This window comes from Haemaphysalis longicornis, unplaced genomic scaffold, assembly GCF_048455015.1.
Source record: "Haemaphysalis longicornis isolate Haplotype H1 unplaced genomic scaffold, Haemaphysalis longicornis Haplotype H1 scaffold_5, whole genome shotgun sequence".
NCBI lineage: Eukaryota > Metazoa > Arthropoda > Arachnida > Ixodida > Ixodidae > Haemaphysalis > Haemaphysalis longicornis.
Window position 1 is genome coordinate 89,856,360 of NW_027526385.1, and position 16,648 is coordinate 89,873,007.

A 16,648-nucleotide genomic window follows, 5' to 3' on the forward strand; every position below is an offset into this window, starting at 1 on the left:
GACCAGTGGCAAATCCAGAGCCATTTCCAGCAATTTCTCTGACGTTACCCCGCACGGGGCACCTTGAGTAATCTTGGTTACGGTGAGTGGCAACACCTCGTACCCTGAGCTCCCATACTTGAGCTGTTGCCTACCGTGGCGAGAAGTTTCATCATCATCATCACCACCAGCCTATCTACACCCACTGCAGGGCAAAGGCCTCTCCCAAAGATCTCCAATTACCCCGGCCCTGTGCCAACTGCGACCAATTTATCCCAGCAAACTTCTTGATCTTGTCTGTCCACCTAACTTTCTGCCGCCCCCTGCAACGCTTGCCTTCTCTAAAGATCCACTCTGTTCCTTAATGGCCAACGGTTATCTTGCCTTCACATTACATGCCCCGCCCACGTCCATTTCTTCTTAATTTCTACTATAATATGCCCTTGACACCCGTTTGTTCCCTGACCCATTCTGCTCTCTTCTCGTCCCTTAATGTTACACCTATGTTACACGAGAAGTTTAAAGGTGAACAATTAGGATCCTTGAACGGTGGCCGTCAGAGCCCTGGCCAAGCTCCGGCCAATGGGCTTCCCGTCTTTTTACCAGGCAGGGAGCTCCAGGACCTTTCTGACTATCAGGGTAAGGTTAGAGGAGAAAGAGCCCCCTGTCCCCTGCTTTTTGTATATGCCATATGGTAAATTCAAAACCCCCCGAAAAACCTGATCGGTCCCTGAAAAAGGGCCACATCGAAGTGTCCTTTCTACCGCTTTCTACTTCCATCCTTACTAAGCCTGACAACTACTCTCACTTCCTTGTGATCAAGTCAGTTGACTCAGAAAGGCCTCTCGCTTCACAGTCTGTATTCCTGACTTCAAAGTTTCTTGAAAGTATCATCATCAGCAGCAGCAGCCTGCTCAAGTTCACTGCAGGACAAAGGCCTCTCCCACTGACCTCCAACCGCTCCTGTCCTGTGCTAATCGAGTCCACTGTTTACCCCCGAAGTTCCGTATTCCATCCCTCCATCGGGTTAGTGGCCTTCCCCTTCTTCTGGATCCATTTCTTGGTATCCACTCTGTTACCCTAATTTCCCACTGGTTGTCGGTTTGTCACTACATGGCCAGCCCAAGTCATTTATTTTTTTTTATTTGAACTATGATATCTTCAACTCTAGTTTGTTCTCTTATCCAGGCAGCTCGTTTCTTGTCCCTGAGTGTTACTCCTAACATTATTCATTCCATGGCCGCTTGAGCCGACCCGAGTTTGCTTCCTGGTTGTTTAGTGAGGCACCAAGTTTCAGCTCCGTATGTCATTACCGGCACTATGCACTGGTTGTAGAATTGTTTTTTTAGTGACAGAGGTAGCTTACTTTTGATTATTTGGGAGTGCTTGCCGAGTGCTCCCCAGCCCGTACATTTCTCTCTCATGGTTGGGGTCAGCACTAACCATCTGTCCGAGGTAGTTATATTCTTTTACTTCCTCTAGTGTTTTATTTCCTAAGCTGAAAAAAGACATTCTTGGCATGCTTATTCCTCATTACTTTAGATTTATTCATATTTATTTTCAGCCCCATGGCCGTGCTTTCTGAAAGTATCATAGGTGACTCATTAAGCTAAAAAGCCCACGACCACAGAAATCCTTGTCGAAGTGAACAATAATAAGCAAGCCGTGAACCTCCGGAAACAAACCAGCTTGATCAATCTGGATATCACGATCACACCCCACCGGAGCCTGAACAGCTCCTAGGGTGTGATCTCTGAGCCACATCTGATGACCAAAATGGACACCGACCTACTTGAAGGCTGGAAGGAACAGGGTGTTACGGCTGTGAGGTGCATCATGATCTGCCGAGATGGTGAGGAGATTCCTACAAAGCACCTCATCGTAACTTTCAACCGCTCTGCACTCTATGAATCCATTAACGCAGGCTTTAACAGGTGTCAAATCCGACCATACATACCCAACCCACGTCATTGCTATAAGTGTCAGCGCTTCGGCCACGGTACGAGCTGCTGTTGTGGTAGATCAGCCTGCGTGAAATGTGCTGCAAATGATCACCTGAGCGAAAACTCTGATTCTCAGAACTTCACCTGTGCTAACTGCCGGGGGTCACTCGTAGCATACTCACGGACTTGCGAAAAGTTCAGACTTGAGAAACGAATCATCAACGTAAAAGTAACTGAAAACATCACCTTCCCAGAGGCACGAAAGAGGTTCGCCTTTTTCCCTCTGGGCAGGTATGCCGAAGTGGCTCGCCGGAAGGCAGAGTGGCGTCTGGTTTCCACGGCGACCCAGTTCAGCGAGGCTGATCTGGTCCTGCTCCCGGAGCCCGCTGGGTTGCTTTCGGTAGCCCAACCCATTGCTGCACTACTTACGGAGCCGGCAGTCAACCAACACAGACGGGAGCCATGCCTCTCCTGTTTTTCCTTCACCTGCTCCAAGCACGCCTGAGGGCACGGAGGAGATGGACACTGGGGAACCCACACTGACTCTCACCCCCGCTGCACCACCTGTGCCACCCGTGGTGCTCCTAACGCCTCCGGTGGTGACGGCTCAATTGAAGGGCACCCAGTCCGCCGGGCACCCCCAGTACATCTGGTAAGATGGATGTCGGACCATACCTGCCTGCATCGCAGCGTAAGGGACGGGCTGAGGCATCCAAATTAACAGAGAAGCCCAAAAAGCCCCCTCCCGAGTCACAGCCCTGAAAGACGACACATGAACACACACACGTCACTCCAGTCATTTTTAAATGTAAATGCATAATGGGAACAGAAAACATCATTCAATGGAACTGCAGAGGCCTCCTTAAAAAACTTGACGATGTCTACGAGATAATGCATTCCAATCAGCGAAGGGTGATGTGTCTCCAAGAAACACATTGAAGCTCCAAACACAAATTTCTTGAATAGTTACCTGGAAGGACAGGGATGGTGGTGGTGCATCTTCAGGTGGTATGGCCGTCGTTGGCCGAAAATCCTTGGCGTGTCACAGTATCCGATTACAAAGTGTCCTTGAAGCTGTCGCCATTCGAACCATAATTTTCAGTTATCTAATAACGGTATGCTCCCTGTATATCCCTCCTGACTTCCAGCTCTCAACCTCTGATTAGAGGGGCTGATAGACCAGTTGCCTGAGCCTTACAACCTGGTTGCGACCTGAATGCGGATAGCAATTCTCTTTGGGGCTCTTCCTGCACGGATGGCGGAGGTCGCCTTATAGAAATATTCCTAAAATCTTCGGGAACATGCCTATTCAACAAAAACAAGCCTGCATACCATAATCTAGGACACAACACATACTCTCGCCTTGACTTGGCCATTGGATCTGCAGTTATCTTTCCATCTCAAGTGGGACGTGGGTACAAACTTATATAATAGCGACTACTTTCCTACCTCACTCACATATATAGGCCCCAGAAGTTCACCTTACCATAAGAGGGTTAATGAAGCCCGAGCGAACTGGAGTAACCTCACAGAGACATCTAAACTACACCACACATCCATAACCCACCTACACGTAGAGGAGTCAACCCAACTCCTCACGGCGCACATCCCCGACGACGCTGAAAAGTCCATTCTCGAGGTATCCGGTGCCCTGCGCAGCCCACGGAGGCCCTGGTGGAACGAGGACTGTAGGCGGGCGCGAGAGGCCCAGAACAAGGCGTCGGGTATCTTTCGTCGGTACCCCACGTCGAATAATCTCTTACCCTTCAAACAAGCAAATGCTCGCTGTGAGGCAAAGAGGGAGAGTTGGCATGCATTTCTTACATCCATTAACTTGTACGCAGACACACACAAAGTATGGACTAGAATACGCAAACTTAAAAGGATAACATACACATAGCCTGCCCCTGGTCAGCACAACAGGGGACACGCTTGAAGAGCAGACTAACACACTTGCACAACATTTTCAACATAATGTCCAGTTCTGCACACTACACAAACACTTTTCTGAAACATAAAATTTCTTGTGAAAAGAAGTCCCTACACAACAACAACAAAACAGACTTCTCACAACTCTGTTTTCACTACATGAGCTGAGGGCTTCTCTGAGCACTTGTAAACCCTCGGCTCCAGGCCCAGACAGCATCACATATACAACAATGATACAACACCTATACGCAGACACTCTTGTTACACTCCTCCACCTTTACAACAGGATATGGCTTTCGGGACACATTCCAATGTCTTGGAGAGAGGCCATTGTAGTGGCTTCCTTGAAGGCGGGGAAGGACCCTTCCTTTACCACGAGCGCTCACAAGCTGCCTGTGCAAGCTTCTCGAGAAGATGATGAACAGGAGACTTGGAGTACAATGGTCTTCTCGAGAGCCGCCATGCAGCTTCCGGGCAGGGCGATCCACAAATAATCAACTGGTTGTTTTAGAATCCTACATTAAAGGTGCCTACATACACAAGCAATATTGCATGATGGTATCTTTTGATATTGAAAAGTCATATGATACCACGTGGCGCTATGGAATTTAAGCTTAGTGACTTAAAATCCTCATGCTGAACACTCTTTCTAGTTACATATCTAGACAAACATTTCGTTTTAGAGTTGGGTCGGCACTATCAAACGTTCTCGTGCAGAAGAATGGCGTGCCTCAAGGTGGCGTTTTGAGCTGCACCTTGTTTATAGTCAAGATGAATTCAGTGTGGAAGTCATTGCCACCAACAATCTCCTGTTCAATGTGTGCGGACGACAAACATATATTTTAAATCACGTAACATGCCCATTTGTGAACGACGGGTCCAGCTTGGAGTAAACAAGCTTGCTCGCTGGGCAGACGACAGTGATTTTAAACTTAATCCTGGGAAAAGTACATGTGTTGTGTTCTCAAAGAGGCGTGGAATCTGGCCTGATCCTGACATAAAACTCAATGGTGACTCAATTCCTGTAAAAAAGAAACAAGTTCTTGGGTGTGGTGTTGGACGAAAATCTCACATTCATCCCTCACATAAAACAACTCAAACAAAAATGTCTAAAAGCAATTGGATGTTGTGAAAGTCCTATAGATCACCAACCATATAGTGCAGACAAACAACTCCTGCTGCGCCTTTATACCGCTTTGGTAGGGTCTCAGTTAGACTATGGAAGTGGTGTGTATGGGTCAGTCACGAAAACAGCGCTAAAAATGCTCGACCCAGTGCTGCTCTTCGGGCTCATGTGGTGCATTCCGTACTAGTCCTGTCCAAAGTCTTTACACAGAATGAGACAAATGGTGCCTATCGCACCTGTGTACTTATGTTGACCTCTTATATGCCTCTAAAATCTCATCAATGTATAACCATCCCTTTAAATCTGTTTTTAATTATACATCCACAACCCAGCTCTTTTTAAATCGGCCATCGATTTCTGCTCCCTTCTCACAGAGAGTGAGGGACGAAGCGACTTTTCATGACGTCTCCTTTTTATACACCCTCAAATGATCTCACTCTGATCTTATAGCACCACGGCATCTTCGCCCCGCATCATGTGATTTGTCTTTTTCACAATTGAATAAAGACAGGGTACCGAGAACTGCAATTTTGCAGCACTTCTTGTCCCTGCAGATAAATGTGCTGAATTTTATAGTGATGCCTCGAAAACTTCAACTATGGTGTCGTGCGCTGCTCATGGTCCTAACTTTAATAATGCGTATAGAACCATGAACATCCACACCACTATCTTCTATGCAGAAGCATATGGCATTTTACTTACCACGCAGCACATTCTTCAAAAATTCCTAGGCGTGTCATCTATCCAAACTCTTTGAGCGTTGTGCGTGCACTGTCATCACACAGACCCAGAAAAAACCGCATTGTCAATCTAGTTTTTAATGCCGTAATGTCTGTATATGCTAAAAATTTTCAACTAATCCTGTGCTGGGTTCCAAGTCATGCTGGGATCGTTAGGAACGAGACAGTGAATCAAATGGCCGCCTCTGCTGCACTTGCAAATACAGTGAACAGAACAATGATACCTTACACCGACCTCAAGCCACCATCAGACTACACCTTCATAAAACATGTCAAGCACACTGGAGTACACAGACAGGCAACAAGTTACACACAATAAATCCACTCTTAGGACGATACCCTACTGACTCACACAACAGATTCATAGAATTTACCCAAGCTAGATTACGGATAGGCCACACAGATGTGACACAATCCCACCTGCTCACTGGCTCTCCAAGACCCCTGTGCAGCAGGTGTGGAGAGGGTCTGTCGATAATTGACATTCTCACTCAATGCACAGCAATCAACACAACATGGCGCAAACACTTTCCAGAGCTGTACAGACAACACATTCCACTCCACCCATCTTACTTCGTAGCCAACGATCCCATGTTTCCTGTTAATCGTGTTTTTAAGCTTTTATGAGACATCAAATTTTTTCACCTCATTATGTATCACCAATAGTCTTACCTGGCCCTATACACCAGTCATCGTCATTGCCTACCATTCATGTCACTTTTATTTATTTTTATTTGTTTACTGACAGGATTTAATACGTACCTTATCACCAGTGTCAGTACATACCTACCGTAAAGTTTCAAGCGAACACCCATCCCTGAAATATCACCCCTTCCCCCTTTAGGGGTGAAATATTCAATTTATTAAAAGACCCCAAAGACCGCCCAACACTAAAATCAATGGCTTTAGTGCCCATGAGTGAACAAAATAAACGCGAATCATCTATTCGTGTGTTGATGCGGTCACTTATTTGTCCTTTCCGCGCTTGACCTGAAAGTTCGCCCATCTCGAATTTTTCTTGATTTCTCCACAGTTTTGGTTGGCGGTGTGGCCACCTTTTCGTAGTTTTTCGCACCTGACCTGACAGTCCGCCCATCTCGAATTTTTCACTTGGTATCACTGTACTTTGGGTGGGCGTTCTTTCGGAACTTTATGGTAACTATAGTCTTGGCGCTCTTCGCCCATTGCTGGCTGTCCACCATTAAAATCAAATCAAATCATCATTCTCTGACGCCACGGAATTTTGTTTGCGCGATTGGCAGCAACGATTTAATTTAAGCCACAGCCAGGAAAGACTTTGTGGTTGTAGTGGGGCCTGTAGTTCCATTTGATTGTATCACTCGAAAGCAAACGTGCAGTTAACAGACAGATAATTAGTGCCAGCCCATATCACATCACCGAAGTGCAAAATTTGGACTTCTTTTTTTTTCATTATTATTAATATTGTTTTGTTGCTTTTTTTGTATAAAAATGCCTTTCGTGGCTGTAGTGGAGCTGAGTGAGTTACCAAAGGGTAGTTCTTTCAAACTGAACAGTTTTATTTTGTCTTCGCGGACAATGAAAACGGCAAAGCGACAACAGAGGGCACCCAAGCACTCGTTTGAGCTCCAATAGAAGCCCTGGCTCTCTGGCGACTGCTGAGCCACTAAGAGAGGGAGCGGGGTTGACCAGCGCGCAAGGCCGGCACGTGCTGAAATCGAACTCGTTTTAACCAGGGGTGTTATCAAGGACTGGCAGCCGAACTCTCCACTTTTCCACATGGCTCTGCACATACCCAGGCATTTCTCAACAAAGCCACACACTTCTTACGATGTTTTATTTCCGAGCCATGTGCTATGAAGCCACAATGCACGTAACCACCAACAGGAATTTAGGTGCCGTTTTGCTGCTACAGATGTCACTGATGCTGGCTTTTTCGCTTTATGGGCCATTAAATGCTTCCGCATTACAATGCGACTGCCCTTTCCAGCAACCATCTCCCTTTGTTACAAGGCGACCACTGACAGTTAACCAAACATGAACAGCACAACATTAAATGTTCACAATCGTGGTAAAGAAATTGATTGATTGATTGTAGAGTTTGATGCGCAGGTGATGAGGCGCGCCGTAGTGGAGGGCTCCGGATTAATTTTGACCACCTGGGGATCTTTAACGTGCGCCGAAATCTCGTACACACGGGCGTTTTTGCTTTTTGCTTCCATCAGAAAAGCGGCCGCCACGGCCGGGAATCGAACCTGCGACCTCGTGCTCAGCAGCGCAACGCCTTAGCCACTGAGCCACCGCGGCGGGTCGTGGTAAAGAAATGACACAATGACACCATGGTTTCTCTCACTAAACTCTGGTTGGCTCGTTAGTTGGGCCCTTTAAGGATGGTGCATACCCACACGGGGGATTGGCCAAGAAGCTGCCTGTAATGATTAGGCTGTGACCTGGCTTATTTTAGAGAGAAAAAAAGGAAAGTAGGAGAAAAAGACTGATAGAAGGGTATAACAGAATTGTCAGGAAAAAATCATGAATGAAGAAATAGCTGTCTAGCAGGGCATCCGGCCTGTCGCCGCAACAAAGAAGTGAAAGGCGATCACTACATCTCTGTGGCAAACTCCTAGTGTGGCGTGCCGCCACTTAATTGGTATTTATGTAGGGCAAATCTAATAACCTCCCCCTTGTGCCACTTTTGCCAAGAAATTGAATCCGAAGAACATTTCTTTCTTTTTTGCCGCCGATTTTCTAACCATCGGAGATGGCCGCTGGAGATTCCCCTGCTACATCTTGGACTGCCTTTGACTGTACCGGTGCTTTTATCGTTTGGGGGGACTAGGCTGGGCCGGTGCCATAGGGACGTGTGCAACGCCATCCACTCCATTTCGGAGACAGCTCGTCTGCAGTGTTGAAAACATTCCGATTTGGCTGACTTTTACTATAGTTTTCCTACTCTTCTCTCTGTTGTTTTTTTCATGTTTTTTTTATCTCTCCCATGAACCTAGACCAAATTCTTCCTTCTGCTCCATTATTTTGCCTTGCATGATTGATTGCAATCGAAACATAACTCTTCTTGGCCAATCCCCCTAAGTGGGTATGCGACATTTTTCGAGCCACCACCACCACCTCCTAGGATGGAAGCACCCAGGGAAGGAACAACGGTAGAAGATAACGGGAGATTAAGCCGATTAAACTTGTGTTCAAGGTGCATGCATTGCATCGAGAAAAAGCTGCGGCAATTTAAAAGAAAGTGTTCTATAGTTTCTCTGAACGATGCTTTATTCTTTGAGTTTTCCACCTCTTTTTCTTTTCCGCTTGTCCTTGGTAGGTGGTGTCCTTGCAACTGGGTCCTTTTGAAGAGGCTTCGTTTCGGTGGCCGTTTTCGCCTCCTTTGCAGCTGGTACAGCTTCGTGTTTCATTCCTTTCTTTTTCCGCTTCCGTGCCCTCGCTTTAGCATTGCCTTGAGCAGGCTGCTTTTGTTCAACATCAGCGGATTCATCGTCATCATCTTCTCTCTTGGCATCATCATCATCAACTGCGATGTCTTCATCGTTACTACCTTCATCCGTCTTAGCTGTATCCACACTGCCGACTTTTTTCTTCGCTTCATTTCCGGGCGGCTGAAACATTTCTTTCTCGTCAAACTTTACTTTGGAGGGCTGCACAGCCTCAACTGTTTGACAATCTCCTTCCGCTTCTTCTTCGCCCCCGTCTTGACTTGCTTCGTCACCGACGCTTGCGTCGACATTCTCAGCGGCGCTCTTTTTCTTCTTTTTCCTCACCTTTCGCGGCCCGCTGTCGTCTTCGTGGACAGAGTGTATCGCCATGCACGTGATTCGGCAGCCGCACCGCGCTTCACAAAGCAGTTTCGGGTTCTCGTCCAACTTTTCCACGTCGACCTCCCACACCCTGATCGAGCCGTCGCTACCGGCAGTCACCAGGAACGTAGCGTCTTGCACCTTCGTAACGTGCATCGCTTTCACGCGATTGGCGTGCGCCGTGAACATGTGGTACACGCACTTTCTCTTGACGTTGTGCACGTCCACGTTCCCGCCGTCACCGGCTAGCAGGACGACCTCGTCCGAGACGAAAGTGACCGCACCGACCCGCTTCCCGAAGTCTATCGAGTGCACCTTGCCGGCTTTCTCCGTACTGTAGACGTCGAGGGTGTTGTTGATGCCGACGACGAAGTAGGCGCCGTCCGGCGACCACTGGACGAAGTCGGCGACTGCCTTGATGTTCGTGATGTACGCATTGCGGCCTTTCACCAGGTTCCACGTCCGCAGTGTTTTATCCTTTGAAACTGAGAGCAGGAGCTTTCCAGTAGGGTGAACAGCTAGAGACACAACTTCCGCCTTGTGGCCTCGCAGCGTCTTGAGACACTGCCAGCTTCCCGTGTTCCACACGCAGATGGTCTTGTCCTCACTAGCGCTGAACAAGTGACTCGACTTGTAGAACTGTAGGCTCGTTATGGTGCCTTCTTGTTGCATCAACGTACCCATCTCGGTGCGAGCACGCATGTTGAAGAGGCGAACTGTCTCGTCGACGCTACCGGAGGCGACGAATCGGCCGCCCGAGGCGAGACAGCGGATGGACCCAAGGTGCGAGTGGTTCGTGAAGAACTGCTCGAGTGTGAACTTGCCATCTTTGTCCTTCTGGAGAGCGTAGCCGAGGAGAAACTCTTCGTATGTGCCGAGTATTACATCAAACACGTTTTCAACGCCGTCGGGCGCGGCCATGTTTGAAACGTGTGGACAAAATGCGGATTGGCTTGATCTTCTTGCACTCTGGCAATCAATTTTTGCGCGTGTAATAAAGGTGCAATATTTGTTGCAATAATATTGCAATAATTTTGCTTGAAGTTTTTGTATTACTATAAATAAGCTTGTTTTACTTTTTTTACGAAAACGTCTTGCACAATTTTAGTGGCGCCCCCTATGTCATTGTCATTTTTCAGGAGGCAGAATCAGACTGTGTCCGACTCCTTTTCGTATCCGCCATTCCCGACCACACGTGGCGGTGTGACATCGGTGAGCATTTTTCGCCGTTTTTAAGCGTGACTTAGCGGCCTCCGAAGAGTAGAAACTGTTCTTGAGTGTTTCAAAAGTACGAACGTCACAAACTGCTGCATGTAGACGGGATTTCGTTGCTGTGTAGGGCACTAAACCGGGAACACCGCCGTCGGCCGCCTAAGCCTCTCTCTACCATTCTCCCGGCTTGTCCCGGCAAAGCAAACAGATTAGAGGGGACATGTCGTGCAACTGGTTTCCCTACAATTCGAATGACTGACTGCAATTCGAGCTACTGGCAGCTTTTGCGTCGCATGGCGTTGCAAAGCGAGGCGATCGTTCGCGACGCCGCAAATTTACTGAAAGCGCCCAGTGAAGCATGTGATCGCTTAGCTTGCTCCAGCATGCAAGCATGCCTTTTGTAGCATTCCTACCACATCGTGCAAGTACGAATCGTATCACTTGGACGGTTCTGTTGTGAACATGTCCAACGCCGTCTTGTACGAGGCTAATAGTCACGTTTGAACACGTTTCCTGTCCACGCAGGTTAAACCATGGGTCGCATCCCCACGGTACACAGTAAAACGTACGTGACGCCTCGGCGTCCCTTCGAGAAGGAGCGTCTCGACCAGGAGCTGAAGCTGATCGGCGAGTACGGACTCCGCAACAAGCGCGAGGTGTGGCGGGTCAAATACACGCTGGCCAAGATCCGTAAGGCGGCCCGAGAGCTACTCACGCTCGACGACAAAGACCCGCGGCGGTTGTTCGAAGGTGAGCTCGTCGTGTAGGACTTTTTTTGTTTGCCTGATTCTAGCGTCGTTTGTGTGCGTTTGGTACACGCGGGGCTTTCATTGCCTAAAAACTGCACCCTCTCATTTGCGTGTGCTATCCGGAATAGCTTTCATTACTGGCTGTGTGGAACTAGGGTGCACCACATGTCATCGGCTTGTTTGAAGAAAAAACTGCGAAGAGGTTTCGAGGTGTTGGTTTCTCAATGTGGTCTCTGCGCCATCATATTGGTTGAAGTTGTAGACATAATTGAGGGACAATTTAGTGTTGTAGGAAAGCGTGTATGTCAGAAACATCTCGAGACTTGTTAATATGGATGTCATTGCTGCATCTGGTTGCATAGCGGTAGTTGTGTTGCGCATGTAGACATTGCAGGAGAGGACACTTGCTCTTGTGAAAAACGAATGTTGTGTAGCAATTTAGCAGTGGTACTAGCCTGTGGGCTCATCCACTCGTCCCAAGAACTACTGTGGCACATGTTGTGGGGGGGGGGGGGGGGGGTTGAAGGGTGAACAGCCTACAGATGGTTGCGACCTACGTCGGTTGAAGCCTGCTGTGCTGAGCAAAATACCTATAGCTTGGTAATGGTCAGAGTTGTGGATACCTGAATGTATTTTAGCATTTACAGTGCAATTGAAATTTGGATTCTGAGTGGAATATCGCTACATTCTTAATTTGATGACTGCTGTTTTGGCTTTGAGCCAGGATTGCCGCAGTTGCAGGACGCTGCAGAACCCGTACCATTTTAGATCTCTCTCTCTCTCTCTCTCTTTTTTTTAACGCAGGCCCACTGTGCGGGCTGTTCAAAATCACAGTGTGGGTCACTCTCTATGCCCAACACAGCCCTGTGCGAGTTGTGGCAGTGTGGCACGCATTTCAGTGTCTTAGTTTCTATACAGCTGCATTGGTTTTTAGCAATGCTGCACTGCATCTTAACTTTGACGTGAACGTTGCTGAGTTGCCAAGTCTTCTTCCAAATGCAATTTTAATGTTCTTTGTAGCTTCTCTTCGTAATGTAGCAGCATCGGAGATTGGTGTTATTTGAACAGCAAAGTGCTCAGTTTGCCACCTTGTGGGCCCCCCCTCTGCGCAGGCAATGCGCTGCTCCGTCGGCTGGTGCGCGTGGGTGTCCTGGAGGAGAGCAAGATGAAGCTCGATTACGTGCTGGGCCTGCGCATTGAGGACTTTCTGGAGCGGCGCCTGCAGACGCAGGTGTTCAAGCACGGCCTGGCCAAGAGCATCCACCACGCCCGGGTGCTCATCCGACAGAGGCACATCCGGTGGGTGGTAGTGAAGCAAGTGCGGCCGTACCGGGCGGCGGTTGGGACCAGACAGGCAGGGGGGCCTTTGTTGGGCAGGGGACAGCAGCACTATATTGGAAGGTTTAAATCCACCACGCTATACAATTATGACAGAAGCTCGTTGTGACAATTATTTGGAACCAAGCCTTTGTCGTGTAGTCGACGGCTGTTGGATCCACGAGGGGGGGGGGGTGATGAGTGTGCATATTCTTAGTGGTTCTAGATAGAAGGCTGTAATCCACCACGCTGCATTAGCTAAGTATTGCAGTGGAGGATAACACTTTGCGTGCAAATGCACGTCATGCCAACATTGTGGATGGCTATAAGGGGGGCAATTGTGTAAAGGACATTGCATTGTACCTGCATAAGAATAACTTTCTTTTTCGTTGTCATATAGGCTAGCTGTGTGCACTGGCAAATGTACTGCTAGCATAGGATCGGGGGAGGGGGAAAGTGACCTAGCTGCTGGTCTGTATTATACTCGGTGACAACTTAAGAATGGCACTGGAAGTTGCCGCTGTGCCTTATCACCGTAGCCGGATGTTTCTCCGCGCGACGCAAGTAGGGCGTTACTGGGAATATTTCGAACATGGCGGGAGCCGTTGCCGTGATTTTTTGGACTTAATATGCTTATAAACGACTCCAGTGACGACAAACAAACTGCGTGAGACAAAGCAGACGATATCACGCATTCATAGCAAACCCCTTTCAAAACGCGCACGCACTGACGTCACGGGTCCGGCGCTTTGGTGGAGTGATACACTACATGAGGTGGTGCCATTCTTGAGTTGTAACCGAGTATAGTAAGGGTGTGTTGGTTGTATGCACAATCTTCATTGACGTGTTGCAATAACATGAATAGTGCAAGCAACCACTCCTCTCCGGTATTGTGACTATATTTGTTTGGTTTCCTGGGGCTATTTTGACCAATCGAGGCATTGAGCCACTTGATCAGTTCTGTTCCAAGATATTGGGGGGGGGGGGGGGTGCTGGTTGATTGATGTTTTTTGTGTCCCTACATGCCAGCACTATGAAAAAGCTTCAGGGAAATTAGCCGGTGTTTTCTTTATTAGTTGCACTGTGTAGTTGACTAATGCGTTCCTTCTAAGGGTGTGAGCGAAAGCTCCAAGCAAATTTTAACTTTCGACCCCCTTCTGCAATTGCAAATGATTATCATTTTTATCATCAAGCCAGCTAAACTTGAAATGAAACACTGGTGATTGTCTTTTCTTTCCAACAGCATGCATCTGTTGTAATGTCGCACTGATTTGGTACTGAAAAAGGTAGCATTGGGGCAAGTTAATGTGGGTCTCTTTCTCTGCTACTTCCAGCGGCACCCGCAAGGGCTGGTTTAATATCGGGCTAGATTTATTTATTTATTTGCCAGTTCATAGACTGCTGACGCTTTGTTGCACTGACCACATGTGAAAACGCTAGCTTCGTGGTGTACCCCTGTACCAAACTTTCAATGCTGGGTTAAGAAATCACAATTTTTGTGTCCGCAGTTAAAAATACCAAGAAATTGCCAAGCGCGCACAAGTGAGTGTGGACGTCGCGGTGACTGCTTGGCAGTTCACAAAACCAAGAAAAAGCGTCGCGTACCTGTGTGCGTGCCTTGTGATGACCTCCCAGCGTCCACAGCACACGTTTGTCAAGCCAAGCAAAAAAAAAAAACAGCATTCGCCGTAATCGTGGCAACACTTCCTCGGAATGAGAAAGACCCATCATAGCGTATACCCCTTGAAGGGGATGTCCAATAATTAAAATGAAAGCTCACATTTACAGCAACAGCTTCGCAACAGCGAAGGAGCAAATCAGCTGCAATCAATTTGCAATAACCTCCGGGATGGGCGTGAAGGGGGCATACAGCTTTGCTACCTTTCAAGTCTTGCACGTTAGTGTGAGCTTCCTTCATTTTTTCCCAAACCTCCAAAATTTGTTGAAGGGACATGCGTTTTTACACCTTCCTTCGTTAAACAAGGGCACATGTACGCCACATTGGAGTTCTTCACTGTGCCTTTAAAGCAACGTAGTCTTTCTGAAAGTGTGCCAGCCTTGTTGCGAGATCCTTTCATCTCCCCAAACCCCCCTTGTAAAGCCAGTGCCTAGCTGACCGTTATGGGGTGGTCCCTTGTGCAGGGTTCGCAAGCAGGTGGTGAACGTGCCCTCGTTCGTGGTGCGCCTCGACTCGGAGAAGCACATAGACTTTTCGCTCAAGTCTCCATTCGGCGGCGGCCGGCCCGGACGCGTCAAGAGGAAGAACATGCGCAAGGCGCAGGGCGGCACCGCCCAGGAGGAGGAGGACGACGACTAGGCTGCCTGCCGTGCGCGCTCTCCACCCCACAACACCAGCCTCCTTTGCAAATAAACAGCTTTGGGTTGTTTGTTCGCACACGTGCAGTCTCTTCACTCATCTCTGTGGTTTGCAACAAGGCCACGACAGTGTTTTTATGTAGGGCTAAACAGTTGCACATAAGGGTTAACTCAATATGCAGCAGAAACTCCCCATAGGCCCCACATCGAAAGAAATTTGTACCACTGTTCATGTAACACCCCGTACTGGGGTATTTGAGGTATAATAAATAAATGTATCAAAACTCCCACCTCCCCTCGCGGAAACCCCTGTGTAGGTGCGACGCATAGGCGGAGTGGCGAAGGGACCGCGTTTTATAGCGCGCATAACGTTGAGGGGACTGCGTAAGCCGGTCCCAGTCGATGACGACGTTGGCGTACTTGTAAAGCGGCATGGATGTTGCTTCGCCGGAGAAAGGCACACCGGTTATATGCGCAGCGCACCCGAAGGAGAGGAAACCGCGGAAGAGAGTACTGCACATGCGCCGGCCCCAGCGCGTCTGCCGCGGCTATGACGCAACACAATCCACTTAAATCCAATCGTATCCAATCCAATGCCCCTAGCGAGGGAGTGTTCGCTATCAGAGAGGACAGGGGGTGAGCGGCAGAGAGCGCAGCTGGCGCGGCGAGGAGAATGGGGGAGGGGTGGACAACGCCGGAGGGACAAGGCGAGTGAATCAGATGCTCTGCATCTAAAAATCTGTCTGCACTGGGGCAAGTTGACTAGCCTGCGCTCGTTGGTAGAAAGTCGGTTATACTCAAGTGCTTGCAGCTGCTGCCGCAACTCGTAAGAGAAAAACCATGGGAAGATTAGTGAGCATTACCTAGTTTAATAGTTTCCTGCTTTGAGAAGCAGGCTTTATTTTATAAAACTGTGTTAAGTAAATATTCACAGGATTCAGGGACAAGAAATCAGCCATTCAAGGCATTTTTCAAGGGTGCAGGGGAGCATGTGTACTAACATTTCACTGCTGTTTTCACGCACTAAACGTTTGCTTCTTTACATTAAAAAAAAATGAAGAAAAATCTCTGGAACAGCTCCACCCTTTGGAAGAGGACAAGTTTACCACCAAACTCTGGGAGCTTTACAAAAGCAATGCCATCTTTTGAGCTTTGCAAACACTCTATACAGTCTCAGATAGCAAGGAGCATAACTTAATAACTGCTGCCATTATCATCAAAATTTGTGTTCATTAAGGCGGGGGTACTGGCTCTGCCCACCATCACTCCCGTCAAAATAAGATATTCCAGTGAAGCTTAGGAGCTAGATCCACTGTGTTCTCACATTCAGAGTTTTGCTTATCTCTACTCATTTTTAATTCACCCCGGCGTGTCGGCACCATTCGTTTTTTCAAACGTAGTGGGGCATAGCTATGGCGGGGCACAGCAACGGGAAGGTGTGTAAAATGCAGGGTGTCGAACCGGAACTGAACCTGAACCATTTCTTTTTGAGATTGCTGAACCGGAAAAAAAAAACGGTTACTGGTTCACGCCAAAATGG

At 48.1% G+C, this 16,648-nt stretch overlaps 2 protein-coding genes across 2 annotated transcripts; one reads left to right on the forward strand and one right to left on the reverse strand.

Annotated features, from left to right (window-relative positions):
• Positions 1-8,957: 8,957 nt before the first annotated feature.
• Positions 8,958-10,462, reverse strand: LOC144138559 (p21-activated protein kinase-interacting protein 1-like). The gene has a single exon (XM_077670905.1). It carries the CDS (start codon positions 10,433-10,435, stop codon positions 8,975-8,977), a length of 1,461 nt encoding a protein of 486 aa, XP_077527031.1. The 5' UTR covers positions 10,436-10,462; the 3' UTR covers positions 8,958-8,974.
• A 130-nt stretch (positions 10,463-10,592) lies between these two features.
• On the forward strand, positions 10,593-15,189 carry Rps9 (ribosomal protein S9). Its single transcript, XM_077670906.1, has 4 exons — positions 10,593-10,726; positions 11,252-11,476; positions 12,588-12,774; positions 14,935-15,189. Exons 2-4 carry the CDS (start codon positions 11,260-11,262, stop codon positions 15,107-15,109), a joined length of 579 nt encoding a protein of 192 aa, XP_077527032.1. The 5' UTR covers positions 10,593-10,726; positions 11,252-11,259; the 3' UTR covers positions 15,110-15,189.
• The last annotated feature ends 1,459 nt before the right edge of the window (positions 15,190-16,648 follow it).